The 27904-nt window shown below is 51.1% G+C and overlaps 1 protein-coding gene across 3 annotated transcripts; it reads left to right on the top strand.

Moving 5' to 3' along the window:
- The first annotated feature begins 4839 nt into the window (after positions 1–4839).
- Positions 4840–27811, top strand: LOC106564115 (RNA exonuclease 5). 3 transcript variants are annotated; one of them, XM_045690645.1, is made up of 17 exons: positions 4840–4947; positions 5398–5734; positions 5940–6066; positions 6295–6412; positions 6539–6646; positions 6743–6831; positions 7135–7250; positions 7338–7476; positions 8110–8204; positions 8438–8540; positions 9126–9220; positions 12753–12861; positions 13198–13311; positions 15461–15598; positions 26385–26480; positions 26820–27447; positions 27741–27811. In XM_045690645.1, exons 2-17 carry the CDS (start codon positions 5496–5498, stop codon positions 27794–27796), a joined length of 2370 nt encoding a protein of 789 aa, XP_045546601.1. In that variant the 5' UTR covers positions 4840–4947; positions 5398–5495; the 3' UTR covers positions 27797–27811. The 3 variants fall into 3 exon arrangements, 2 of the variants coding, with proteins under 2 accessions (XP_045546601.1, XP_045546600.1); XR_006757853.1 differs by lacking the exon at positions 27741–27811 and having other exon boundaries at positions 15501–15598; positions 26820–27007; XM_045690644.1 differs by lacking the exon at positions 27741–27811 and having other exon boundaries at positions 26820–27729.
- Positions 27812–27904: the final 93 nt, after the last annotated feature.

Raw genomic sequence — 27904 nt, 5'->3', positions numbered from 1 at the left:
CACTTAAACAACACAATGTAACTCCAAGTCAATCACACTTCTGTGAAATCAAACTGTCCACTTAGGAAGCAACACTGATTGACAATAAATTTCACATGCTGTTGTCTATTTCATTTGCACAACAGGTGGAAATTATAGGCAATTAGCAAGACACCCCCAATAAAGGAGTGGTTCTGCAGGTGGGGACCACAGACCATTTCTCAGTTCCTATGCTTCCTGGCTGATGTTTTGGTCACTTTTGAATGCTGGCGGTGCTTTCACTCTAGTGGTAGCATGAGACGGAGTCTACAACCCACACAAGTGGCTCAGGTAGTGCAGCTCATCCAGGATGGCACATCAATGCGAGCTGTGGCAAGAAGGTTTGCTGTGTCTGTCAGCGTAGTGTCCAGAGCATGGAGGCGCTACCAGGAGACAGGCCAGTACATCAGGAGACGTGGAGGAGGCCGTAGGAGGGCAACAACCCAGCAGAAGGACCGCTACCTCCACCTTTGTGCAAGGAGGAGCAGGAGGAGCACTGCCAGAGCCCTGCAAAATGACCTCCAGCAGGCCACAAATGTGCATGTGTCTGCTCAAACGGTCAGAAACAGACTCCATGAGGGTGGTATGAGGGCCCAACGTCCACAGGTGGGGGTTGTGCTTACAGCCCAACACCGTGCAGGACGTTTGGCATTTGCCAGAGAACACCAAGATTGGCAAATTCGCCACTGGCGCCCTGTGCTCTTCACAGATGAAAGCAGGTTGACACTGAGCACATGTGACAGACGTGACAGAGTCTGGAGACGCCGTGGAGAACATTCTGCTGCCTGCAACATCCTACAGAATGACCGGTTTGGCGCTGGGTCAGTCATGGTGTGGGGTGGCATTTCTTTGGGGGGGCCGCACAGCCCTCCATGTGCTCGCCAGAGGTAGCCTGACTGCCATTAGGTACCGAGATGAGATCCTCAGACCCCTTGTGAGACCATAAGCTGGTGCGGTTGGCCCCGGGTTCCTCCTAATGCAAGACAATGCTAGACCTCATGTGGCTGGAGTGTGTCAGCAGTTCCTGCAAGAGGAAGGCATTGATGCTATGGACTGGCCCGCCCATTCCCCAGACCTGAATCCAATTGAGCACATCTGGGACATCATGCCTCGCTCCATCCACCAACGCCACGTTGCACCACAGACTGTCCAGGAGTTGGTGGATGCTTTAGTCCAGGTCTGGGAGGAGATCCCTCAGGAGACCATCCGCCACCTCATCAGGAGCATGCCCAGGCGTTGTAGGGAGGTCATACAGGCACATGGAGGCCACACACACTACTGAGCCTCATTTTGACTTGTTTTAAGGACATTACATCAAAGTTGGATCAGCCTGTAGTGTGGTTTTCCACTTTAATTTTGAGTGTGACTACAAATCCAGACCTCCATGGGTTGATATATTGGATTTCCATTGATTATTTTTGTGTGATTTTGTTGTCAGCACATTCAACTATGTAAAGAAAAAAGTATTTAATAAGATTATTTCATTCATTCAGATCTAGGATGTGTTATTTTAGTGTTCCCTTTATTTTTTTGAGCAGTGTATATTATTCCCAGTAACTGACAATGATGACTGGAGTCTTGTGTGTATGTTTCGATCCTAATGTTATTAAATGACTAGTGCTGAGAATGCTAATAGTTAGCTAGCCTGCCACTAGTGCTAAGAATGCTAATAGTTGGCTAGCCTGCCACTAGTGCTAAGGATGCTAATAGTTAGCTAGCCAGCCACTAGTGCAGAGAATGCTAATAGCTAGCTAGCCAGCCACTCGATCTGAGCGATTAATGCTTTTTTTGAGGATGGTTCAGTTTCAATTCGATTATTTAAAAAAATAAATCAGGGTTTTCGATTATGTGGGATGAATGCTGTAACACAGAATCCAACTATTACTAAAAGTCCCATGATGGCCCGTCACTGCTCATCACCTATTAACCATTTATTCACTTTAATAAAATATTTCAGTTGTTGTGTATATAACATTTGGTTGATCTCTATAGAGCTGCTGTCTGACAGAAATCAGTATTTATGTAGTTCTTCAAAGTAAATAAGGCATACTTTTCTGACTGCTGATTACCAACTATCAATCACTTAGCTCATGTATTTTCAGGTAGAGAGATACCTCGTGAAGCAACAACTGCTCTCTTCAGCCTCTTCCGTAGCAGGCGTAAAATAAAACAGACCACACAAGTAGATGAGCAATGGATTATGGTTATTGTAGTTAATTACCACATTTTATGCGCTAAACTATGTGGAATATTGGCCTGTTGGAAACTACATCTCACAGTTCAGGCTGGATCTGATGTATCTCTAGAGAAACTACACATTGAGCTCACAGAAGAAGAAAAAAAATACCTAAATGGAATTTAAATAATTTAACCGACGTCAGTCAATGAGTTTTTTGAAAAAATAGAAAAATAACAAATTTCTGTTAATCTCTCAGCACTATAAATGATATTCAAGATGTCTTTGGTCTGTGTGTACCTGAGTACTCCCGTCCAGAGAAGCTCAGCACTATAAATGACAGAGAGATGTCTTTGGTCTGTGTGTACCTGAGTGCACCCGTCCAGAGAAGCTCAGCACTATAAATGACAGAGAGATGTCTTTGGTCTGTGTGTACCCGAGTGCACCCGTACAGAGAAGCTCAGCACTATAAATGACAGAGATATGTCTTTGGTCTGTGTGTACCTGAGTGCACCCGTACAGAGAAGCTCAGCACTATAAATGACAGAGATATGTCTTTGGTCTGTGTGTACCTGAGTGCTCCCGTCCAGAGAACTGTATCCCTAGATCCTGTAAAGCTCCATTCAGTCCTTTTGGTTTTCTGTTGTAGAACAGCTGAGAGAGAGACATGAGTTAGACTGGGTTAAGAGTAACACACACCACCTACTCTGTAAGTAGCTCTCAGGCAGTATATAGTCAGATATGAGTCCTGGGCCTACGGAAAAAGGCAGTATATAGTCAGATATGAGTCCTGGGCCTACAGAGAAAGGCAGTATATAGTCATATGAGTCTGGGCCTACAGAGAAAGGGAGGGAAATAAGAATTTCTGATTTCCGTATCAAAACGTTTGGTCTCATTTGAAGGTGACCCGGGTAACCTTTCCTATCCTAAGCTACTATACCTGACCAGGTGACGAAGGCACAGGGGCGCTGCTCTGCGACTGGAGCCCTCTGGTCCCTGGGGAAGACCACACCCCTCTGGTGCTCCTGAGTCTGCAACCACCGAGAGAACCGGGACAGACAGATGTGGAGGGGAACCCCGGCCTCCACCTGTTGCTGTAAACAAAATGAATAACAAAGTGTGTGTGAGAGAGAACCGGGACAGACATGTGGAGGGGACAAACATGTGGTTCCAGTGAGCTGGGTGCAGAAGTCAGACAGTGTGAATACCTGTGTAGTTCCAGTGAGCTGGGTGCAGAAGTCAGACAGTGTGAATACCTGTGTGATTCCAGTGAGCTGGGTGCAGAAGTCAGACAGTGTGAATACCTGTGTGATTCCAGTGAGCTGGGTGCAGAAGTCAGACAGTGTGAATACCTGTGTGGTTCCAGTGAGCTGGGTGCAGAAGTCAGACAGTGTGAATACCTGTGTGGTTCCAGTGAGCTGGGTGCAGAAGTCAGACAGTGTGAATACCTGTGTGGTTCCAGTGAGCAGGGTGCAGAAGTCAGACAGTGTGAATACCTGTGTGGTTCCAGTGAGCTGGGTGCAGAAGTCAGACAGTGTGAATACCTGTGTGATTCCAGTGAGCTGGGTGCAGAAGTCAGACAGTGTGAATACCTGTGTGGTTCCAGTGAGCTGGGTGCAGAAGTCAGACAGTGTGAATACCTGTGTGGTTCCAGTGAGCTGGGTGCAGAAGTCAGACAGTGTGAATACCTGTGTGGTTCCAGTGAGCTGGGTGCAGAAGTCAGACAGTGTGGGGTGCTCCTGCGGCTGAACGTACGTATGGAACTCTGACTACACCTCGCCTGTAGCGGTATTCAGGAGAACAGCAGGAAACTCAACTAGATGGGGGGGAGGCGAGGGGGAGAGAGGGGAGGCGAGGGGGAGAGAGGGGAGGCGAGGGGGAGAGAGGGGAGGCAAGGGTGAGGACAAAAAAAAAGTGCAATGGTTACAGTATGTAGGTATGATATTACCACAAATATTGTACAAGTACTGTATACTTACTAATCTCCTGCCCATAGCTGTTCCTCTCTCTCCAGCATGTGGATTCGAAGTCAATGACAATCAGATATGGGAATATTTGATCTGGAAAGTAGAAAGTCAAAAGTTATGGAAGTTGAACGAGATGTCATTGATTCAAGCAGAAAACCAAAAACGTAGTTGCGTTTTAAAAGACTTACTAGATGTTAGGGGTTTCTTCTGTCCAGTTGATGGCTGGCTGCGTTTCCTCACGAACCCCAATTGTCTGTTTTGTTATGGAAGACATCATCCCATCAGTTTTGTCACCCCCTGCCACTGTGAATATTACTCATTGTACTTTTATGTTCATGGGAGCGTTAAAAACCATGTATGAGAATCATGGCAAGTCGGCATTTGAATTACATTGTTTCTCGGCTAGTATGGCTGTCTAGATATACTTTAGCTAGAAAGCTAGCTAACGTTACTTACTTCGCCAGTTTCTTTGTAGACATGTCGTTTTCCTCAGGCCACGGACTCAACTTCGTTACGAATAGTTTACAATGTGACAACCGAAGTACGACTTCAAAAATAAAGTACCAGGTAAAATATCGCATACAACTTCATAACAAAGCAGTGTTGGATTCGCGGTGATATTTTTTGAATTCTCGTCGCATCTGTGATACTCTGCTGCGCTCGACTGGTTTGGGCTGAAAGGAAAAACAATCGAGCAGGAAGCGATGATCGATCAGCAGCATGGAAACCTTGAAACTTGTGAGGCGAAGCCGGAACACTTTACAAAACAGATTGGCCCACTACGAGGTATTGATCTTTATTTGCACTAGTCACACTGTAACTTGTTAGTAGACTATGGACATAAATAAGTATTTACTTATTGTTTGCCTATGTATGATTGTTGTGGTTTTGTAAATAAAGAAGTCATGATCACTTCTCGTCGCCCGAGTCGAGATGCAGTAGTGTTGAGTTCGATCACCAGTAAAAAACAGACAAGTCAACGACATAAGGAGGACTTATTAAATCAATTATGAAAGAAAATGTAGTGGAATTTTGTCACCGTTGGGACTGTTGCTAGGATATGATCGCTAGTTAGATGTATCTTCTGAAAACTCCATTGGGTGATACAGGGTTTGTTCCATAAAAGCAGGATTAATAAATTAGCCAGCTCAACTAACTGTCCTATTCTTAAATAACTTAATATTTTCGAGAAACAGAGTTAAACCTAGGATGATATAATTGACTTTCGTCACTCAGATCCATGTCCAGTTTGAGTCACAACAACTAGCCAACCAACACAGCTGCTGACGTTCATGAGAACTTGATCTCGGAGCTACAACTTTCCTTCATCCAGCATGGATCCACAAGTCTGTCTCGAGAGAAATGGGGAACCTTCCCCAACACCAGAGAGTAGTAAACAAGTGAAAGAGACAGAACTTAACGGAGTTCCAGAGTCTGAGCACCGTTCCGGTTCCCGACCCCCACGGCTCTCTCTGCCGTTTGACCGTCTCCAGGAACCGGTCACGTTGAAAGATCTGACGGAACTGCTTCAGTTTGCTGCTCTGGGGAATACCGGTGGGCTGAAACAACCCAGGTATGTTAGCTAGCTAGCTACAACAACAAAACACCTCATATCTTATCTTAGTTCAGAGTCTAGACTCTCGAGGCAACAACACTACTCCATAGAGATGGACGTCACATCACGACAGGAACTGAACCAAACATTCTGCTGCAACAATAACATGATATGTATGTGGATTGATAAGTGATAACATGTTATTGTCTTGTACCTGTTTCAGTTGGTGTCGCCTCCACCACCAGAGGAAGGTATCAGGGGTGAGCGTGATCCTTCTAGAAGGACTGAGCCAGGCCCACTTCTACAGACACTACCTGCACTTCAAACACCTCCGCACCAAGTACACCTCTGTAAGTCAAGGACCAAATGGCACCCTATTCCCTTTTATAGCGCACTACTTTTGACCTGACCCTATGTCACCCTATTCCCTACACAGTGCACTACTTTTGACCAGAAGCGTAGGGGTCGTAAATTAGTGCACTCTATAGGGAACAGGGTGACATCTGGGACACAGACTGTGTTAGTCATATTGCATAAGATTCCACCGTGACAGTTTTTTTTTTACCCTCTGACCTCAGAGACGCAGTTATACTCCATCGCCTGGCAACGTGATTTCTGGAATATTCAGCAGTGAAGTTGTCAACAATAGTCCTGCTGATGCGCTAGGAGAGCAGAAGAGTGCTCAGCCAGAGGGAGGTATGTATGGGTAGCCCTGTCTGCAACTTCAAAATCAGCCACCCTCAGTGCAAGGGGGGATTTCCTCTTGGTCTAATTGTTAGGATATTGATTTCCGGAGTGTGTTTTGTACCTGTGTGTGTGTAGGTCTGCGGTGGCACCCAGTGATCAGGAAGTTTGGTCTGGAGACCAGAGGGCTGACTGGATACCTCCTCACCCAGGAGGATATGATCAAGAAACACTTCCCTGTCCGCGGTGAGACACACACACTGGACACTCACACACACACTGGACACTCACACACACAGGTCCCTCTCTCTCTCTGATGTCTCTCTGTGCTGTGTTTTCCAGGTATGCCTGGCAGTGAGGGCTTTGTGTGTATAGACAGTGATGACTGTGTGACTGACAGTAGTCCTCTCTATGGGCTGGACTGTGAGATGGTGAGGACATGACTGCATCCCAAATGGCACCATGTTCTGGCCCCATAGAGCTCTGGTTAAAAGTAGTGTACTATATAGGGAATAGGGTGCCATAGGGCTCTGGTTAAAAGTAGTGTACTGAATAGGGCTCTGGTTAAAAGTAGTGTACTATATAGGGAGTAGGGTGCCATTTGTGACATCCCATATTCATGTCATTCATAGATTTTATTAACAGTAGATGAAACCTTCTGTTCTGTAGTTATTGCTCGGTGTCTAACGTGTGTGTTGTGTGTGTCTGTGTGTTGTGTATGTGTGTGTGTGTAGTGTCTGACAGAATGGGGCAACGAGCTGACGCGTATTTCTCTAGTAGACAGCAGAGGGAGCTGTGTTCTGGACGAGCTGGTCAAACCTCCCAACCGCATCCTCAACTACCTTACACAGTAAGCTGAGTGTGTGCGTGTGTTTACGTGTGTATGTGCGTGTTTGCTTTTCAATATCTGTACGTAACCTCTCCTCTCCCCTGATAGGTTCTCTGGTATCACCCGTGCAATGCTGCAGCCAATCACCACCACCCTAAGAGAAGTCCAATCAAAGCTCAAGAAAGTGTTGCCCCGGGACGCGGTCCTGGTTGGCCACTCCCTTGACAACGACCTCATGGCCCTGAACGTGAGTCGCCGTGGTTTACCAATGTAGTCATGACGATAGTGGTTGCAATGGCAGCTAGCAGCAATGCCCGAGGCCTGTTCAGGAGAATATAACATTACAGAACATTCAGATAGAAATGTATGTTGTAGAACAGATATGACTGTCAGGTGGAATAGGAATCATGTCAGATCTATTCATTTCTATCTGGAATACACACATAGGTCATATTCACTAGGAACTAAACGGGCCAAAACGGGGAGGGACCTACCTGAATTTGTCAAATAAAAAACCCTTGTTTTGTGTTTTCCATTGAAAAGCATTTTGCTACTGTGAGCGCTAATGAATTCGACCTGGTCTCGTCTCAGCTGACCCCTGACCTCAAAACCCCTGAACTGTGACCTGTTGTCTCGTCTCAGCTGACCTCAAACCCCTGATCTGTGACTTGTCTCGTCTCAGCTGACCCCTGACCTCAAACCCCTGATCTGTGACCTGTTGTCTCGCCTCAGCTGACCCCGAACCTCAAACCCCTGATCTGTGACCTGTTGTCTCGTCTCAGCTGACCCCTGACCTCAAACCCCTGATCTGTGACCTGTTGTCTCGTCTCAGAAGACCCCTGACCTCTAAGCCCTGACTTGTTGTGTTGTCTCCTCCCAGCTGATCCACCCCCATGTGATTGATACCTCCCTGCTGTACAGGAGAGAGTTTGGACAGAGGTTTAAACTCAAGGTGCTGGCTGAGACTGTGCTCAAGTGAGTTCATTTTCACAACACACACACACACACAACTGACCGCTGCGCTCCATAATAGGTAGGAACTGCAGCATGTTTGTGTTTCTTCTCTGGGGTGAATTTTCCCCTAGGTACAAATCTAGGATCAGCTTCCCCCTCCCCTAACCTTAACCATTAGTGGGGGAAATGCTAAATTGACCCAAGATCAGTGTCTAGGGGCAACTTCATCCAACTCTTATGTTTGTGACCCACAGGAAGCAGATCCAGACGGAGGAGAGGAAGGGTCATGACCCCACAGAGGACGCCCAGGCTGCCCTGGAACTGGCCCAGTACTTCATACACACTGGACCACGACAGGTACACGACACACACACACACACTGGACCACGACAGGTACACGACACACACACACTGGACCACGACAGGTACACGACACACACACACTGGACCACGACAGGTACACGACACACACACACTGGACCACGACAGGTACACGACACACACACACTGGACCACGACAGGTACACGACACACACACACTGGACCACGACAGGTACACCACACACACACACACTGGACCACGACAGGTACACCACACACACACACACTGGACCACGACAGGTACACCACACACACACACACTGGACCACGACAGGTACACCACACACACACACACTGGACCACGACAGGTACACCACACACACACACACTGGACCACGACAGGTACACCACACACACACACACACTGGACCACGACAGGTACACCACACACACACACACACACACACACACTGGACCACGACAGGTACACCACACACACACACACACTGGACCACGACAGGTACACGACACACACACACTGGACCACGACAGGTACACCACACACACACTGGACCACGACAGGTACAGACACAGACTCCCAGGCTATGTGTTCTGTATCAGGTAGTGGAGCTGTATTGTGAAGAGCTGTGGGGTGGGAGTCCTACCATGTACCAGCCTCCTGTCAACAGAGAAACATCTACACACAACAACAACAGGTACGACCAACAAACCCTTCCCCTCTTTTCCATATGTGGTTCCTCTTGTATTAGCCTGGAGGCGAAAGAAACACACCTGTTTAGGAGAGGCACTGGCTAGCAGAGTAGAACACCTGTTTAGGAGAGGCACTGGCTAGCAGAGTAGAACACCTGTTTAGGAGAGGTGCTGGATAGGGGAGTAGAACACCTGTTTAGGAGAGGTGCTGGCTAGCGGAGTAGAACACCTGTTTAGGAGAGGTGCTGGCTAGCGGAGTAGAACACCTGTTTAGGAGAGGCGCTGGCTAGGGGAGTAGAACACCTGTTTAGGAGAGGCGCTGGCTAGCGGAGTAGAACACCTGTTTAGGAGAGGTGCTGGCTAGCAGAGTAGAACACCTGTTTAGGAGAGGTGCTGGCTAGCAGAGTAGAACACCTGTTTAGGAGAGGTGCTGGCTAGCAGAGTAGAACACCTGTTTAGGAGAGGTGCTGGCTAGCAGAGTAGAACACCTGTTTAGGAGAGGTGCTGGCTAGCAGAGTAGAACACCTGTTTAGGAGAGGTGCTGGCTAGCAGAGTAGAACACCTGTTTAGGAGAGGTGCTGGCTAGCAGAGTAGAACACCTGTTTAGGAGAGGTGCTGGCTAGCAGAGTAGAACACCTGTTTAGGAGAGGTGCTGGCTAGGGGAGTAGAACACCTGTTTAGGAGAGGTGCTGGCTAGCGGAGTAGAACACCTGTTTAGGAGAGGTGCTGGCTAGCGGAGTAGAACACCTGTTTAGGAGAGGTGCTGGCTAGGGGAGTAGAACACCTGTTTAGGAGAGGTGCTGGCTAGGGGAGTAGAACACCTGTTTAGGAGAGGTGCTGGCTAGGGGAGTAGAACACCTGTTTAGGAGAGGTGCTGGCTAGCAGAGTAGAACACCTGTTTAGGAGAGGTGCTGGCTAGCAGAGTAGAACACCTGTTTAGGAGAGGTGCTGGCTAGCAGAGTAGAACACCTGTTTAGGAGAGGTGCTGGCTAGCAGAGTAGAACACCTGTTTAGGAGAGGTGCTGGCTAGCAGAGTAGAACACCTGTTTAGGAGAGGTGCTGGCTAGCAGAGTAGAACACCTGTTTAGGAGAGGTGCTGGCTAGCGGAGTAGAACACCTGTTTAGGAGAGGTGCTGGCTAGCGGAGTAGAACACCTGTTTAGGAGAGGTGCTGGCTAGCAGAGTAGAACACCTGTTTAGGAGAGGTGCTGGCTAGGGGAGTAGAACACCTGTTTAGGAGAGGTGCTGGCTAGCGGAGTAGAACACCTGTTTAGGAGAGGTGCTGGCTAGGGGAGTAGAACACCTGTTTAGGAGAGGTGCTGGCTAGCAGAGTAGAACACCTGTTTAGGAGAGGTGCTGGCTAGGGGAGTAGAACACCTGTTTAGGATAGGTGCTGGCTAGGGGAGTAGAACACCTGTTTAGGAGAGGTGCTGGCTAGCAGAGTAGAACACCTGTTTAGGAGAGGTGCTGGCTAGGGGAGTAGAACACCTGTTTAGGAGAGGTGCTGGCTAGCAGAGTAGAACACCTGTTTAGGAGAGGTGCTGGCTAGCAGAGTAGAACACCTGTTTAGGAGAGGTGCTGGCTAGCAGAGTAGAACACCTGTTTAGGAGAGGTGCTGGCTAGCAGAGTAGAACACCTGTTTAGGAGAGGTGCTGGCTAGGGGAGTAGAACACCTGTTTAGGAGAGGTGCTGGCTAGCGGAGTAGAACACCTGTTTAGGAGAGGTGCTGGCTAGGGGAGTAGAACACCTGTTTAGGAGAGGTGCTGGCTAGCAGAGTAGAACACCTGTTTAGGAGAGGTGCTGGCTAGGGGAGTAGAACACCTGTTTAGGATAGGTGCTGGCTAGGGGAGTAGAACACCTGTTTAGGAGAGGTGCTGGCTAGCAGAGTAGAACACCTGTTTAGGAGAGGTGCTGGCTAGGGGAGTAGAACACCTGTTTAGGAGAGGTGCTGGCTAGCAGAGTAGAACACCTGTTTAGGAGAGGTGCTGGCTAGCAGAGTAGAACACCTGTTTAGGAGAGGTGCTGGCTAGCAGAGTAGAACACCTGTTTAGGAGAGGTGCTGGCTAGCGGAGTAGAACACCTGTTTAGGAGAGGCGCTGGCTAGGGGAGTAGAACACCTGTTTAGGAGAGGTGCTGGCTAGCAGAGTAGAACACCTGTTTAGGAGAGGTGCTGGCTAGCAGAGTAGAAAACCTGTTTAGGATAGGTGCTGGCTAGGGGAGTAGAACACCTGTTTAGGAGAGGTGCTGGCTAGGGGAGTAGAACACCTGTTTAGGAGAGGCGCTGGCTAGGGGAGTAGAACACCTGTTTAGGAGAGGCGCTGGCTAGGGGAGTAGAACACCTGTTTAGGAGAGGCGCTGGCTAGGGGAGTAGAACACCTGTTTAGGAGAGGTGCTGGCTAGCAGAGTAGAACACCTGTTTAGGAGAGGTGCTGGCTAGCAGAGTAGAACACCTGTTTAGGAGAGGTGCTGGCTAGCGGAGTAGAACACCTGTTTAGGAGAGGTGCTGGCTAGCAGAGTAGAACACCTGTTTAGGAGAGGTGCTGGCTAGCAGAGTAGAACACCTGTTTAGGTGAGGTGCTGGCTAGCAGAGTAGAACACCTGTTTAGGAGAGGTGCTGGCTAGCAGAGTAGAACACCTGTTTAGGAGAGGTGCTGGCTAGCAGAGTAGAACACCTGTTTAGGAGAGGTGCTGGCTAGGGGAGTAGAACACCTGTTTAGGAGAGGTGCTGGCTAGCAGAGTAGAACACCTGTTTAGGATAGGTGCTGGCTAGGGGAGTAGAACACCTGTTTAGGAGAGGTGCTGGCTAGGGGAGTAGAACACCTGTTTAGGAGAGGCGCTGGCTAGGGGAGTAGAACACCTGTTTAGGAGAGGCGCTGGCTAGGGGAGTAGAACACCTGTTTAGGAGAGGCGCTGGCTAGGGGAGTAGAACACCTGTTTAGGAGAGGTGCTGGCTAGCAGAGTAGAACACCTGTTTAGGAGAGGTGCTGGCTAGCAGAGTAGAACACCTGTTTAGGAGAGGTGCTGGCTAGCAGAGTAGAACACCTGTTTAGGAGAGGTGCTGGCTAGCGGAGTAGAACACCTGTTTAGGAGAGGTGCTGGCTAGCAGAGTAGAACACCTGTTTAGGAGAGGTGCTGGCTAGCAGAGTAGAACACCTGTTTAGGAGAGGTGCTGGCTAGCAGAGTAGAACACCTGTTTAGGAGAGGTGCTGGCTAGCAGAGTAGAACACCTGTTTAGGAGAGGTGCTGGCTAGGGGAGTAGAACACCTGTTTAGGAGAGGTGCTGGCTAGCAGAGTAGAACACCTGTTTAGGAGAGGTGCTGGCTAGCAGAGTAGAACACCTGTTTAGGAGAGGTGCTGGCTAGGGGAGTAGAACACCTGTTTAGGAGAGGTGCTGGCTAGCAGAGTAGAACACCTGGAAAAGGGTGATGAAGACAGCTTGTCTGTGGAAATGGTTAATAAATGATTGCATCTGAGCTCCTAGAGTGTGGCTCTCCTTTTCCTCTTGTAGTAACAACACTACTATAGCTGTCTCTCTCAGGTTTGCCCAGGCCCTGAAGAGTTCTGGCCAATCAGCCGTGGTTATAGGGAAGCGTGCTGACATCACCCTGGATCTATCCAATCAGCAGTGGCACAGCTCAGACAGAGAGGTGAGACGTGTGATGGGTCAGGGGGTTCCATGGGGCTCAGTTGGTAGAGCATGGCTCATGCAATGCCAGGGTTGTGGGTTCAATTCCCACTGGGGACCAGTATGAAAAGTACCCTCCACCCTACCTCCTAACCCTCCTAACACTCCCTCCTAAACTCCACCCTACCTCCTAACCCTTCTACCTTCCACCCTACCTCCAACCCTCCACCCTACCTCCAACCCTCCACCCTACCTCCTAACCCTCCAAACCTACCCTCTCCTACCTCCTAAACCCTCCGAACCTCCCACCCTACCTCCTAAACCCTCCACCCTAACTATCCCTCATTCTCTCCTCCAGGTCCTGTCTTCCTTTAAAAGAGGACTAGAGTCTCACTCGTTCAGCGTTGTCCAGTTGTCTTCCTTCTCTGACCATCTGATGTCTATGATCTCTACTGACCAGCACTACCACACGGTATGAATCTGTCTACCTCTCTGGCTATCATATCACTACTAGAGGTCGACCGATTAATCGGAATGGCCGATTAATTATGGCCGATTTCAAGTTTTCATAACAATCGGTAATCTGCATTTTGGGACTCCGATTATGGCCGATTACATTGCACTCCACGAGGAGACTGCTTGGCAGGCTGACTACCTGTTATGCGAGTGCAGCAAGGAGCCAAGGTAAGGTGCTAGCAAGCATTAAACTTATCTTATAAAAAACAATCAATCTTAACATAATCACTAGTTAACCACACATGGTTGATGATATTACTAGTTTATCTAGCTTGTCCTGCGTTGCATATAATCGATGCGGTGCCTGTTAATTTCTCATTGAATCACAGCCTACTTCGCCAAATGGGTGATTTAACAAGCGCATTCGCGAAAAAAAGCACTGTCGTTGCACCAATGTGTAGCTAACCATAAACATCAACGCCTTTCTTAAAATCAATACACAACTATATATTTTTAAACCTGCATATTTTTTTTAATATTGCCTGGTAACATTCATTTCTTTTAACTAGGGAAAGTGTGTCACCTCTGCAACAGAGTCAGGGTATATACAGCAGTTTGGGCCGCCTGGCTCGTTGCGAACTGTGTGAAGACTATTTCTTCCTAACAAAGACGGCCAACTTCGCCAAACGGGGGATGATTTAACAAAAGCGCATTTGCGAAAAAAGCACAATCGTTGCACGAATGTACCTAGCCATAAACATCAAAGCCTTTCTTAATATCAGTACACAGAAGTGTATTTTTTGAAAGCTGCATATTTAGTTAAAAGAAATTAATGTTAGCAGGCAATATTAAACTAGGGAAATTGTCACTTCTTGCGTTCATTGCACGCAGAGTCAGGGTATATGCAACAATTTGGGCCGCCTGGCTCGTTGCGAACTAATTTGCCAGAATTTTACATAATTATGAGATAACATTGAAGGTTGTACAATGTAACAGCAATATTTAGACTTATGGATGCCACCCGTTAGATAAAATACGGAACGGTTCCGTATTTCACCGACAGGAAAAACGTTTTGTTTTCGAGATGATAGTTTCCGGATTTGACCATATTAATGACCTAAGGCTCGTATTTGTGTGTTACTATATTATAATTAAGTCTATGATTTGATAGAGCAGTCTGACTGAGTGGTGGTAGGCAGCAGCAGGCTCGTAAGCATTCATTCAAACAGCACATTACTGCGTTTGCCAGCAGCTCTTCGCAATGCTTCAAGCATTGGGCTGTTTATGACTTCAAACCTATCAACTCCCGAGATTATGCTGGCAATACTAAAGTACCTATTAGAACATCCAATAGTCAAAGGTATATGAAATACAAATGGTATAGAGAGAAATAGTCCTATAATAACTACAACCTAAAACTTCTTACCTGGGAATATTGAAGACTCATGTTCAAAGGAACCACCAGCTTATATATGTTCTCATGTTCTGAGCAAGGAATTTAAACGTTAGCTTTTTTTACATGGCACATAATGCACTTTTACTTTCTTCTCCAACACTTTGCTTTGGCATTTAAACCAAATTGAATATGTTTCATTATTTATGAAACTAAATAGATTTTGATGTATTATATTCAGTTAAAATAAGTGTTCATTTCATTCAGTATTGTTGTAATTGTCATTATTACAAAAAAAAAACAAACGGCCGATTAATCGGTATCGGCTGTTTTTGGTCCTCCAATAATCGGTATCGGCTGTTTTTGGTCCTCCAATAATCGGTATCGGCTGTTTTTGGTCCTCCAATAATCGGTATCGGCCGTTTTTGGTCCTCCAATAATCGGTATCGGCCGTTTTTGGTCCTCCAATAATCGGTATCGGCGTTGAAAAATCATAATCGGTCGACCTCTAATCACTACCACACGGTATGAATCTGTCTACCTCTCTGTCTACCATGTGTATCACTACCACATGGTATGAATCTGTCTACCTCTCTGGCTATCATATGACTTTATATTCCAATAGGGGGGGCTACTGTATACTGAACTAGTCCTGTCAGCTGTAATGACTTTATATTCCAATAGGGGGCGCTAACTGTCTACATGTTGATTTCATATCTGTCTAAATGAACTTTGTATGTGTGTGTCGTGCGTGTCATGTCGTGTGTTCCAGATGTCTCAGCGTCTAAGAGAGATGTGTGTGGTGTTTGCAGGGCCGTTGCCTAGCGACTACACAGAGAGGGATGTGAGGAGGCTGTTCAGGAGCTGTGGAAACGTACAGGCTGTCAGGCTGCTGAATGCTACTCAGCGGGTACGTGACCAAATATAAGAAGCCATAAAGCGTCTCACAGTAGTGCTGATCCAGGATCAGGTCCCCCTTGTCCATTCATTACAACCTAAAAGGCAAAGCTGATCCTAGATCAGCACTCCTTCTCAGAGAGGCTTTATGAGTACTGGCCCAGGGATCTCCAATGGGTACAGGCTTTTGATCCATCCAAATCACATGTTATTTGTCACATGCTTTGTAAACAACAGGTGTAGACTAATAGTGAAATGCTGACTTATAGGTTCTTTTCCAACAGCGCAGAGTTAACAATAAACATGTTATATGATCCTAGATTAGACTAGGTTTGGTTTACTGGAGTATTTATGGTCCTGCACCCAGATATCTAAGTGATTACTTTCCTCGTGTTAGGGATGCACACAATCACAGCACCAGATCAGGTGTTGCTGATGTGTGCTTATACAGGTTCAGGAGTAATGCTAGGAAAGGTACTTTCTTGTATACTGGAGCCTCAGAATGGAATGAGTTGCCTCTGCCCATAAAAACAACGTCCTCTCTGGGCAGCTTTAAAAATAAAGTAAAAATATGATGTCTTCTGTGCCCATATGAACAACCCCTATGATGTAACTGGAATGATGAGATAATGTTCTTCTCTGTTTCTGTTGTATTATTTCTCTGCCATACTGTTGGATCTTGTCTAGCCATCTTGTCTCAAGAGGACCACAATGGAAATAAGTCCCAGACTTTGTGCTACCCTCCATGATTTTATTCATGTATGGCTTAAGTTTTATGTGTGCTTGTTTTTTTTTTTTTTTTAAATGGTCAAATTAATAAAGTAAACATATATAGAAAGTGACAGAAGGAATAAATACTCAGTGAATAACGAATATTATAAAACTGGGTGGTCCGAGCCCTGAATGCTGATTGGCTGTAAACCGTGGTATATCAAACCGTATGACAAAACATTTAGTTTTACCCTTCTAATTACATTGGCAACCAGTTTTATAATAACAATAAGGCACCTCGGGGGTGTGGTGTATATGGCCAATATACCACGGCTAAGGACTGTATCTAAGAACAGCCCTTAGCCGTGGTATATTGGCCATATACACCACACCCCCTCGGGCCTTATTGCTTAAACATAACATGGCTATATATAGGGAGTACGAGTAGCGAGTGGATGTGCAGGGGTATGAGGTAATGGAGGTAGATATGTACATATAGTAGTGGTAAGGTAACTAGGCAACAGGACAGATAAGACAGTAGCAGCAGCATATGTGGTGAGTATGAAAAGTGTGCGTGGCATCAGCATGCATGTTGTGTGTGTCTGGGCGTATGTAGTGTGTGCTGGGGTGTGTGAGAGTGTGTGTCTGGGCGTATGTAGTGTGTGCTGGGGTGTGTGAGAGTGTGTGTCTGGGCGTATGTAGTGTGTGCTGGGGTGTGGGTGGGTTTATAGTGTGTGCGGGCGTATGTAGTGTGTGCTGGGGTGTGAGTGTGTGTGTGTCTGGGCGTATGTAGTGTGTGCTGGGGTGTGGGTGTGTGTGTGTGTCTGGGCGTATGTAGTGTGTGCTGGGGTGTGTGTGGGCGTATGTAGTGTGTGCTGGGGTGTGAGTGTGTGTGTCTGGGCGTATGTAGTGTGTGCTGGGGTGTGGGTGTGTGTGTGTGTGTCTGGGCGTATGTAGTGTGTGCTGGGGTGTGGGTGTGTGTGTGTGTCTGGGCGTATGTAGTGTGTGCTGGGGTGTGGGTGTGTGAGTGTGTGTCTGGGCGTATGTAGTGTGTGCTGGGGTGTGTGTGTGTGTGTGTCTGGGCGTATGTAGTGTGGGTGTGTGTGTGTGTGTCTGGGCGTATGTAGTGTGGGTGTGTGTGTGTGTGTGTGTGTCTGGGCGTATGTAGTGTGTGCTGGGGTGTGGGTGTGTGTGCGTGTGTGTCTGGGCGTATGTAGTGTGTGCTGGGGTGTGGGTGTGTGTCTGGGCGTATGTAGTGTGTGCTGGGGTGTGGGTGTGTGTGTGTGTCTGGGCGTATGTAGTGTGTGCTGGGGTGTGGGTGTGTGTGTGTGTGTCTGGGCGTTTGTAGTGTGTGCTGGGGTGTGGGTGTGTGTGTGTCTGGGCGTATGTAGTGTGTGCTGGGGTGTGGGCGTGTGTCTGGGCGTATGTAGTGTGTGCTGGGGTGTGGGTGTGTGCGTGTGTCTGGGCGTATGTAGTGTGTGCTGGGGTGTGGGTGTGTGTGTGTGTCTGGGCGTATGTAGTGTGTGTGTGTGTGTCTGGGCGTATGTAGTGTGTGCTGGGGTGTGTGTGTGTGTGTCTGGGCGTATGTAGTGTGTGCTGGGGTATGGGTGTGTGTGTGTGTCTGGGCGTATGTAGTGTGTGCTGGGGTGCGTGTGTCTGGGCGTATGTAGTGTGTGCTGGGGTGTGGGTGTGTGCGTGTGTCTGGGCGTATGTAGTGTGTGCTGGGGTGTGGGTGTGTGTGTGTGTCTGGGCGTATGTAGTGTGTGCGTGTGTGTGTGTCTGGGCGTATGTAGTGTGTGCTGGGGTGTGTGTGTGTGTGTCTGGGCGTATGTAGTGTGTGCTGGGGTATGGGCGTGTGTGTGTGTCTGGGGCGTATGTAGTGCGTGCTGGGGTGTGGGCGTGTGTGTGTGTCTGGGCGTATGTAGTGCGTGCTGGGGTGTGGGCGTGTGTGTGTGTCTGGGCGTATGTAGTGCGTGCTGGGGTGTGGGCGTGTGTGTGTGTCTGGGCGTATGTAGTGCGTGCTGGGGTGTGGGCGTGTGTGTGTGTCTGGGCGTATGTAGTGCGTGCTGGGGTGTGGGCGTGTGTGTGTGTCTGGGCGTATGTAGTGCGTGCTGGGGTGTGGGCGTGTGTCTGGGCGTATGTAGTGCGTGCTGGGGTGTGGGCGTGTGTCTGGGCGTGTGTAGTGCGTGCTGGGGTGTGGGCGTGTGTCTGGGCGTGTGTAGTGCGTGCTGGGGTGTGGGCGTGTGTCTGGGCGTGTGTAGTGCGTGCTGGGGTGTGGGCGTGTGTCTGGGCGTGTGTAGTGCGTGCTGGGGTGTGGGTGTGTGTCTGGGCGTGTGTAGTGCGTGCTGGGGTGTGGGCGTGTGTCTGGGCGTGTGTAGTGCGTGCTGGGGTGTGGGCGTGTGTCTGGGCGTGTGTAGTGTGTGCTGGGGTGTGGGCGTGTGTCTGGGCGTGTGTAGTGCGTGCTGGGGTGTGGGCGTGTGTCTGGGCGTGTGTAGTGCGTGCTGGGGTGTGGGCGTGTGTCTGGGCGTGTGTAGTGTGTGCTGGGGTGTGGGCGTGTGTAGTGTGTGCTGGGGTGTGGGCGTGTGTCTGGGCGTGTGTAGTGTGTGCTGGGGTGTGGGCGTGTGTCTGGGCGTGTGTAGTGTGTGCTGGGGTGTGGGCGTGTGTCTGGGCGTGTGTAGTGTGTGCTGGGGTGTGGGCGTGTGTCTGGGCGTGTGTAGTGTGTGCTGGGGTGTGGGCGTGTGTCTGGGCGTGTGTAGTGTGTGCTGGGGTGTGGGCGTGTGTCTGGGCGTGTGTAGTGTGTCTGGGGTGTGGGCGTGTGTCTGGGCGTGTGTAGTGTGTCTGGGGTGTGGGCGTGTGTCTGGGCGTGTGTGCTGGGGTGTGGGCGTGTGTCTGGGCGTGTGTGCTGGGGTGTGGGCGTGTGTCTGGGCGTGTGTAGTGCGTGCTGGGGTGTGGGCGTGTGTCTGGGCGTGTGTAGTGCGTGCTGGGGTGTGGGCGTGTGTCTGGGCGTGTGTAGTGTGTGCTGGGGTGTGGGCGTGTGTCTGGGCGTGTGTAGTGTGTGCTGGGGTGTGGGCGTGTGTCTGGGCGTGTGTAGTGTGTGCTGGGGTGTGGGCGTGTGTCTGGGCGTGTGTAGTGTGTGCTGGGGTGTGGGCGTGTGTCTGGGCGTGTGTAGTGCGTGCTGGGGTGTGGGCGTGTGTCTGGGCGTGTGTAGTGCGTGCTGGGGTGTGGGCGTGTGTCTGGGCGTGTGTAGTGCGTGCTGGGGTGTGGGCGTGTGTCTGGGCGTGTGTAGTGCGTGCTGGGGTGTGGGCGTGTGTCTGGGCGTGTGTAGTGCGTGCTGGGGTGTGGGCGTGTGTCTGGGCGTGTGTGCTGGGGTGTGGGCGGTGTGTCTGGGCGTGTGTCTGGGCGTGTGTGCTGGGGTGTGGGCGTGTGTCTGGGCGTGTGTGCTGGGGTGTGGGCGTGTGTCTGGGCGTGTGTGCTGGGGTGTGGGCGTGTGTCTGGGCGTGTGTGCTGGGGTGTGGGCGTGTGTCTGGGCGTGTGTGCTGGGGTGTGGGCGTGTGTCTGGGCGTGTGTAGTGCGTGCTGGGGTGTGGGCGTGTGTCTGGGCGTGTGTAGTGTGTGCTGGGGTGTGGGCGTGTGTCTGGGCGTGTGTGCTGGGGTGTGGGCGTGTGTCTGGGCGTGTGTGCTGGGGTGTGGGCGTGTGTCTGGGCGTGTGTAGTGTGTGCTGGGGTGTGGGCGTGTGTCTGGGCGTGTGTAGTGTGTGCTGGGGTGTGGGCGTGTGTCTGGGTGTGTGTAGTGTGTGCTGGGGTGTGGGCGTGTGTCTGGGCGTGTGTGCTGGGGTGTGGGCGTGTGTCTGGGCGTGTGTAGTGCGTGCTGGGGTGTGGGCGTGTGTCTGGGCGTGTGTAGTGCGTGCTGGGGTGTGGGCGTGTGTCTGGGCGTGTGTAGTGCGTGCTGGGGTGTGGGCGTGTGTCTGGGCGTGTGTAGTGCGTGCTGGGGTGTGGGCGTGTGTCTGGGCGTGTGTAGTGCGTGCTGGGGTGTGGGCGTGTGTCTGGGCGTGTGTAGTGCGTGCTGGGGTGTGGGCGTGTGTCTGGGCGTGTGTAGTGCGTGCTGGGGTGTGGGCGTGTGTCTGGGCGTGTGTAGTGCGTGCTGGGGTGTGGGCGTGTGTCTGGGCGTGTGTAGTGCGTGCTGGGGTGTGGGCGTGTGTCTGGGCGTGTGTAGTGCGTGCTGGGGTGTGGGCGTGTGTCTGGGCGTGTGTAGTGCGTGCTGGGGTGTGGGCGTGTGTCTGGGCGTGTGTAGTGCGTGCTGGGGTGTGGGCGTGTGTCTGGGCGTGTGTAGTGCGTGCTGGGGTGTGGGCGTGTGTCTGGGCGTGTGTAGTGCGTGCTGGGGTGTGGGCGTGTGTCTGGGCGTGTGTAGTGCGTGCTGGGGTGTGGGCGTGTGTCTGGGCGTGTGTAGTGTGTGCTGGGGTGTGGGCGTGTGTCTGGGCGTGTGTAGTGTGTGCTGGGGTGTGGGCGTGTGTCTGGGCGTGTGTAGTGTGTGCTGGGGTGTGGGCGTGTGTAGTGTGTGCTGGGGTGTGGGCGTGTGTCTGGGCGTGTGTAGTGTGTGCTGGGGTGTGGGCGTGTCTCTGGGCGTGTGTAGTGTGTGCTGGGGTGTGGGCGTGTGTCTGGGCGTGTGTAGTGTGTGCTGGGGTGTGGGCGTGTGTCTGGGCGTGTGTAGTGTGTGCTGGGGTGTGGGCGTGTGTCTGGGCGTGTGTAGTGTGTGCTGGGGTGTGGGCGTGTGTCTGGGCGTGTGTAGTGTGTGCTGGGGTGTGGGCGTGTGTCTGGGCGTGTGTAGTGTGCTGGGGTGTGGGCGTGTGTCTGGGCGTGTGTAGTGTGTGCTGGGGTGTGGGCGTGTGTCTGGGCGTGTGTAGTGTGTGCTGGGGTGTGGGCGTGTGTCTGGGCGTGTGTAGTGTGTGCTGGGGTGTGGGCGTGTGTCTGGGCGTGTGTAGTGTGTGCTGGGGTGTGGGCGTGTGTCTGGGCGTGTGTAGTGTGTGCTGGGGTGTGGGCGTGTGTCTGGGCGTGTGTAGTGTGTGCTGGGGTGTGGGCGTGTGTCTGGGCGTGTGTAGTGTGTGCTGGGGTGTGGGCGTGTGTCTGGGCGTGTGTAGTGTGTGCTGGGGTGTGGGCGTGTGTCTGGGCGTGTGTAGTGTGTGCTGGGGTGTGGGCGTGTGTCTGGGCGTGTGTAGTGTGTGCTGGGGTGTGGGCGTGTGTCTGGGCGTGTGTAGTGTGTGCTGGGGTGTGGGCGTGTGTCTGGGCGTGTGTAGTGTGTGCTGGGGTGTGGGCTTGTGTCTGGGCGTGTGTAGTGTGTGCTGGGGTGCGTGGGCGTGTGTCTGGGCGTGTGTAGTGTGTGCTGGGGTGTGAGCGTGTGTGTGTCTGGGCGTGTGTAGTCTGTGCTGGGGTGTGGGCTTGTGTGTGTGTCTGGGCGTGTGTAGTGTGTGCTGGGGTGTGGGCGTGTGTGTGTGTCTGGGCGTGTGTAGTGTGTGCTGGGGTGTGGGCGTGTGTGTGTGTCTGGGCGTGTGTAGTGTGTGCTGGGGTGTGGGCGTGTGTGTGTGTCTGGGCGTGTGTAGTGTGTGCTGGGGTGTGGGCGTGTGTGTGTCTGGGCGTGTGTAGTGTGTGCTGGGGTGTGGGTGTGGGCGTGTGTGTGTCTGGGCGTGTGTAGTGTGTGCTGGGGTGTGGGTGTGGGCGTGTGTGTGTCTGGGCGTGTGTAGTGTGTGCTGGGGTGTGGGGGTGTGTGTGTCTGGGCGTGTGTAGTGTGTGCTGGGGTGTGGGTGTGTGTCTGGGCGTGTGTAGTGTGTGCTGGGGTGTGGGTGTGTGTCTGGGCGTGTGTAGTGTGTGCTGGGGTGTGGGTGTGTGTCTGGGCGTGTGTAGTGTGTGCTGGGGTGTGGGTGTGTGTCTGGGCCTGTGTAGTGTGTGCTGGGGTGTGGGTGTGTGTCTGGGCGTGTGTAGTGTGTGCTGGGGTGTGTGGTGTGTGCTGGGCGTGTGGGTGTGTGTCTGGGCGTATGTAGTGTGTGCTGGGGTGTGGGTGTGTGTCTGGGCGTCTGTAGTGTGTGCTGGGGTGTGGGTGTGTGTCTGGGCGTCTGTAGTGTGTGCTGGGGTGTGGGTGGGTGTCTGTGCGTCTGTAGTGTGTGCTGGGGTGTGGGTGGGTGTGTGTGCGTCTGTAGTGTGTGCTGGGGTGTGGGTGGGTGTGTGTGCGTCTGTAGTGTGTGCTGGGGTGTGTGTGGGTGTGTGTGCGTCTGTAGTGTGTGCTGGGGTGTGTGTGGGTGTGTGTGCGTCTGTAGTGTGTGCTGGGGTGTGTGTGGGTGTGTGTGCGCGTCTGTAGTGTGTGCTGGGGTGTGGGTGGGTGTGTGTGCGCGTCTGTAGTGTGTGCTGGGGTGTGGGTGGGTGTGTGTGCGCGTCTGTAGTGTGTGCTGGGGGGTGGGTGGGTGTGTGTGCGCGTCTGTAGTGTGTGCTGGGGTGTGGGTGGGTGTGTGTGCGCGTCTGTAGTGTGTGCTGGGGTGTGGGTGGGTGGGTGTGCGTCTGTAGTGTGTGCTGGGGTGTGGGTGGGTGGGTGTGCGTCTGTAGTGTGTGCTGGGGTGTGGGTGGGTGGGTGTGCGTCTGTAGTGTGTGCTGGGGTGTGGGTGGGTGGGTGTGCGTCTGTAGTGTGTGCTGGGGTGTGGGTGGGTGGGTGTGCGTCTGTAGTGTGTGCTGGGGTGTGGGTGGGTGTGTGTGCGTCTGTAGTGTGTGCTGGGGTGTGGGTGGGTGTGTGTGTGTCTGTAGTGTGTGCTGGGGTGTGGGTGGGTGTGTGTCTGTAGTGTGTGCTGGGGTGTGGGTGGGTGTGTGTCTGTAGTGTGTGCTGGGGTGTGGGTGGGTGTGTGTCTGTAGTGTGTGCTGGGGTGTGGGTGGGTGTGTGTTTGTAGTGTGTGCTGGGGTGTGGGTGGGTGTGTGTCTGTAGTGTGTGCTGGGGTGTGGGTGGGTGTGTGTGTCTGTAGTGTGTGCTGGGGTGTGGGTGGGTGTGTGTGTCTGTAGTGTGTGCTGGGGTGTGGGTGGGTGTGTGTGTCTGTAGTGTGTGCTGGGGTGTGGGTGGGTGTGTGTCTGTAGTGTGTGCTGGGGTGTGGGTGTGTGTGTCTGTAGTGTGTGCTGGGGTGTGGGTGTGTGTGTCTGTAGTGTGTGCTGGGGTGTGGGTGTGTGTGTCTGTAGTGTGTGCTGGGGTGTGGGTGTGTGTGTCTGGGCGTATGTAGTGTGTGCTGGGGGTGGGTGTGTGTGTCTGGGCGTATGTAGTGTGTGCTGGGGTGGGTGTGTGTGTCTGGGCGTATGTAGTGTGTGCTGGGGTGTGGGTGTGTGTGTCTGGGCGTATGTAGTGTGTGCTGGGGTGTGTGTGTCTGGGCGTATGTAGTGTGTGCTGGGGTGTGTGTGTCTGGGCGTATGTAGTGTGTGCTGGGGTGTGGGTGTGTGTGTCTGGGCGTATGTAGTGTGTGCTGGGGTGTGGGTATGTGTGTGTCTGGGCGTATGTAGTGTGTGCTGGGGTGTGGGTGTGTGTGTCTGGGCGTATGTAGTGTGTGCTGGGGTGTGGGTGTGTGTGTGTCTGGGCGTATGTAGTGTGTGCTGGGGTGTGGGTGTGTGTGTGTCTGGGCGTATGTAGTGTGTGCTGGGGTGTGGGTGTGTGTGTGTCTGGGCGTATGTAGTGTGTGCTGGGGTGTGGGTGTCTGGGCTTATGTAGTGTGTGTGTGAGAGTGTGTGTGTGAGAGCGTATGTAGTGTGTGCTGGGGTGTGGGTTTGTGTGTGTGGGCGTATGTAGTGTGTGCTGGGGTGTGGGTGTGTGTGTCTGGGCGTATGTAGTGTGTGCTGGGGTGTGGGTGTGTGTGTCTGGGCGTATGTAGTGTGTGCTGGGGTGTGAGTGTGTGTGTGTCTGGGCGTATGTAGTGTGTGCTGGGGTGTGGGTGTGTGTGTGAGAGTGTGTGTCTGGGCGTATGTAGTGTGTGTGTGAGAGTGTATGTAGTGTGTGCTGGGGTGTGGGTGTGTGTATGTAGTGTGTGCTGGGGTGTGGGTGTGTGTATGAGTGTGTGTCTGGGCGTATGTAGTGTGTGCTGGGGTGTGTGTCTGGGCGTATGTAGTGTGCTGGGGTGTGGGTGTGTGTATGAGAGTGTGTGTCTGGGTGTATGTAGTGTGTGCTGGGGTGTGAGAGTGTGTGTCTGGGTGTATGTAGTGTGTGCTGGGGTGTGAGTGTGTGTGTCTGGGTGTATGTAGTGTGTGCTGGGGTGTGAGTGTGTGTGTCTGGGTGTATGTAGTGTGTGCTGGGGTGTGAGTATGTGAGAGTGTGTGCTGTTAGGTTCTAATTTTCAGAGCTAAAACTCAATGGACAATATGAAAGCTCAAACCAAGTTTATTCTGCCCAGAGGGTCAATACATGCTCAAGATGGTGTAGCTGTAGAACTTTGAGGATCTGAGGGCCCTTGCCAAATCTTCTCCGCCTCCTGAGGGGGAAGAGGCGCTGTTGTGCCATCGTCACAACTGTGTGGGTGGACCATGTTCATTCCTTAGTAATGTGGATACTGAGGAACTTGGAAGTTCTCGACCCGCTCCACTACAGCCCCATTGATGTGGATGGAGGCATGCTCACCCCTCCGTTTCCTGTAGTCCACGATCAGCTCCTTTGCCTTTCTGACGTTGAGGGAGAGGTTGTTGTCCTGGCACCACATGGCCAGGCCTCGGGTCTCCTCCCTATAGGCTTGTTCATCGTCGGTGATCAGTCCTACTACTACTGTTGTGTCATCAGGTAAATTTGATGATGGTGTTGGACTCGTGCGCGGCCACACAGTCGTGGGTGAACAATGAATACATGATGGAACTAAGCACATACCCGAGCGGCCCATGTTGATGGTCAGCATGGCGGATGTGTTGTTGCCTACCCTTAACGCCTGGAGCCGGCCCATCAGGAAGTTCAGATTCAGTTGCAGAGGAAGGTGTTTAGTCCCAGGGTCCTGAGCTTGTTGATGAGTTTGGAGGTGACTATGGTGTTGAATGCTGAGTGGACAGCATTCTCAATGGACAGCATTCTTACGTACCGGTAGGTAATCCTTTTGTCCAGATGGGTGAGGGCAGTGTGGAGTGCAATAGAGATTGAGTCATCTGTGTATCTGTTGGGTATGTGAATTGGAGTGCGTCCAGGGTGTCTGGGATGATGGTGTTGATGTGAGCAATGACCAGCCTTTCAAAGCATTTCATGGCTATACATGTGAGTGATACTGAGCGATAGTCATTTAGGCAGGTTGCCTGAGAGGTTTTGGGCACGGGGACAATGGTGATCGGCTTGAAACAAGTTGGTATTACAGACAGGGTTAGGTTGAAAATGTCAGTAAAGACACTTGCCAGATGGTCAGCGCTTGCTCTGAGTATGCGTCCTGGTATTCCGTCTGGCCCTGCGAATGTTAACCTATTTAAAAAGGTCTTACTCGCATCAGCTACAGAGAGCGTGATCACACAGTTGTCCGGAACAGCTGGTGCGCTCATGCATGGTTCAGTGTTGCTTGCCTCAGTGGGCATAGAAGCAAATTTAGCTTGTCTGGTAAGCTTGCGTCGCTGGGCAGCTCGTGGCTGGGTTTGGCTTTGTAATCTGTGATAGTTTGCAAGCCCTGTCACTTCCCTCAAGCATCAGAGCCGGCGTAGAGGATTCGATCTTAGTCCTGTATTGATGCTTTGCCTGTTTGATGGCTTGTCGGATGTCGTAGCGGCATTTCTTATAAGCCTTCAGCTCAATGCAGATGTTGCCTAGAATCCATGGCTTCTGGTTGGGGTACGTACTTATGGTCACTGTGGCGATGACGTCGTCGATGCACTTATTAACGAAGCCAGTGACTGATGTGCTAAACTCCAATGTTTATGGATGAATCCTGGAACATATTCCAGTCTGTGCTAGTGAAACAGTAGCTTAGCATCCGCTTCATCGGACCAGCACGAACACCTGATTCCACTAATCAAAGTCTTGATGAGGTCCAGAGTTGGTGACCAGTAATCAAGACTACTTTCCTATGAGTATATGTGCCTCATAAATGTGAGTTTGACCTTTGACCCTGTGATGACTCGGCAGGTGCATGCAGAGGTAGAGTTTGAGCTGCTGGAGGGAGCTGTGCTGGCTGTAGAGATGCTCAACGGAACACTGCTACACACCCGACACATCCTCAAGGTCTGGATCTGTCCCGCTCTCGTTTTCTGTTTATCTACCTCTCTTACTCTGTCTGTTTCTCTCTCCTAACCCCCTCTCTATGTATCTGTCTGGTTTTTCTGCCTCTTTTTTCACTTTCTGTCTCTCTCAATCTCTATCGCTTTCTGCCCTGCCTCTCTGTCTGTCTCTTTCACACTTTGTCTCCCCACTCTCTTTCTCCCACTCTGTCCTTTTTTCATATACTCGTTGTAATTTCTCCCTCTGACCTTTGCTTCCAGTAATTCACCCCTTTGGTCTTGTTGCTCATGCTCTTTCTAAATGTAAATCTAATGTGTGTTACATCTCTCTCCTACCTGTCAGGTCCAGAGACCTGTAAAGGAGTCCATGCTGGATCTGGACGTCTTCCTGAGTTGCCTGCAGGATGACCTGCTAAGTGCTAACGTCATCTACGCCGCAGGGCTAAAGGCTAATGCTAAAACAGCACGGCTTGCAGCCAAAGTCAATGGGACTGGGCTAAATGCTAACGCAGCAACTGAAGTCAATGAGACTGGGCTAAATGCTAACGCAGCAGCTAAAGTCAATGGCACTGGGCTAAATGCTAACATAGCAGCACTCCCAGCTAAGGTCAATAGAGCTAGGCTACACGCCAAAGCGAACCATTCAGGGCTCTTAGAGAAAGTCAATGGAACTTTACTAAATGCTAAAGCTAAGCTAGCTGAAGCGAATGGACCTGGGCTACATGCTAAAGCTAAATTTGCTAAGATAGCAGAGCTCTCAGCTGAAGTCAATGGCACTCTGCTCAAAGCGAAAACTATGCTAGCAGAGATAGCAGCCGAAGCCAATGTTGGAGCGAGGCTACATGCCAAGACTGCCGGACTCTGTGAAGAGGACCTCTGCAAGGCCTTTGGACAGTACGGAACGGTTCAGGGCGTAATTCTACCTGCAAACCACTCTGGAAAACAGAAACGTAGGAGACATGCTTTCATAAGTGAGTCAATGCTTCACATGTACCAACACTTTTCTTTTTTACATTTTAGTAATTTAGCAGACGCTCTTATCCGGAGCAACTTACCCTTGTTGGCTCAGGGATTCAAACCAGCAACCTTTTAGGTCACTGGCCCAATACTCTAACCGCTAGGCTACCTGCTGCCCATCATCAATGACCTGGGTTTAATTTTAGCTGTTGAATTTTTGTTGTTCGAAATATAATGTATGATTTTAAAATGCAATTTTTTTGTTAATCATCATATTAAAATGTGTACACGGTGTATATTTTTCCAGAGTATGATAGTCCTGACACTGTGGACACTAGGTGTGTGCAATTCATTATCAGGTAGAACAGCAAACCAACAGGCTCCGGACCTCGTAGGCTAAGAGTGGAGTACCCCTGGTATAGCCTGTCGTTTACCCCCCCCCCCCCCCCCCCAAAAAAAATGGTTTTTCTT

The sequence above is a fragment of the Salmo salar genome, chromosome ssa12, assembly GCF_905237065.1.
Source record: "Salmo salar chromosome ssa12, Ssal_v3.1, whole genome shotgun sequence".
Classification (NCBI taxonomy): domain Eukaryota; kingdom Metazoa; phylum Chordata; class Actinopteri; order Salmoniformes; family Salmonidae; genus Salmo; species Salmo salar.
The sequence above is the reverse complement of the archived record's forward strand: the minus strand, read 5'-3'. Positions and strand labels throughout refer to the sequence as shown.

Excerpts from the sequence above, each read along its gene's own strand:
- LOC106564115 (XM_045690644.1), top strand. The coding sequence starts at position 5,496 with ATGGATCCACAAGTCTGTCTCGAGAGAAATGGGGAACCTTCCCCAACA. Across the intron at positions 6,413-6,538 it reads GAGTGCTCAGCCAGAGGGAG|GTCTGCGGTGGCACCCAGTG; the intron begins GTATGTATGGGT and ends GTGTGTGTGTAG. Across the intron at positions 9,221-12,752 it reads TCTACACACAACAACAACAG|GTTTGCCCAGGCCCTGAAGA; the intron begins GTACGACCAACA and ends TGTCTCTCTCAG.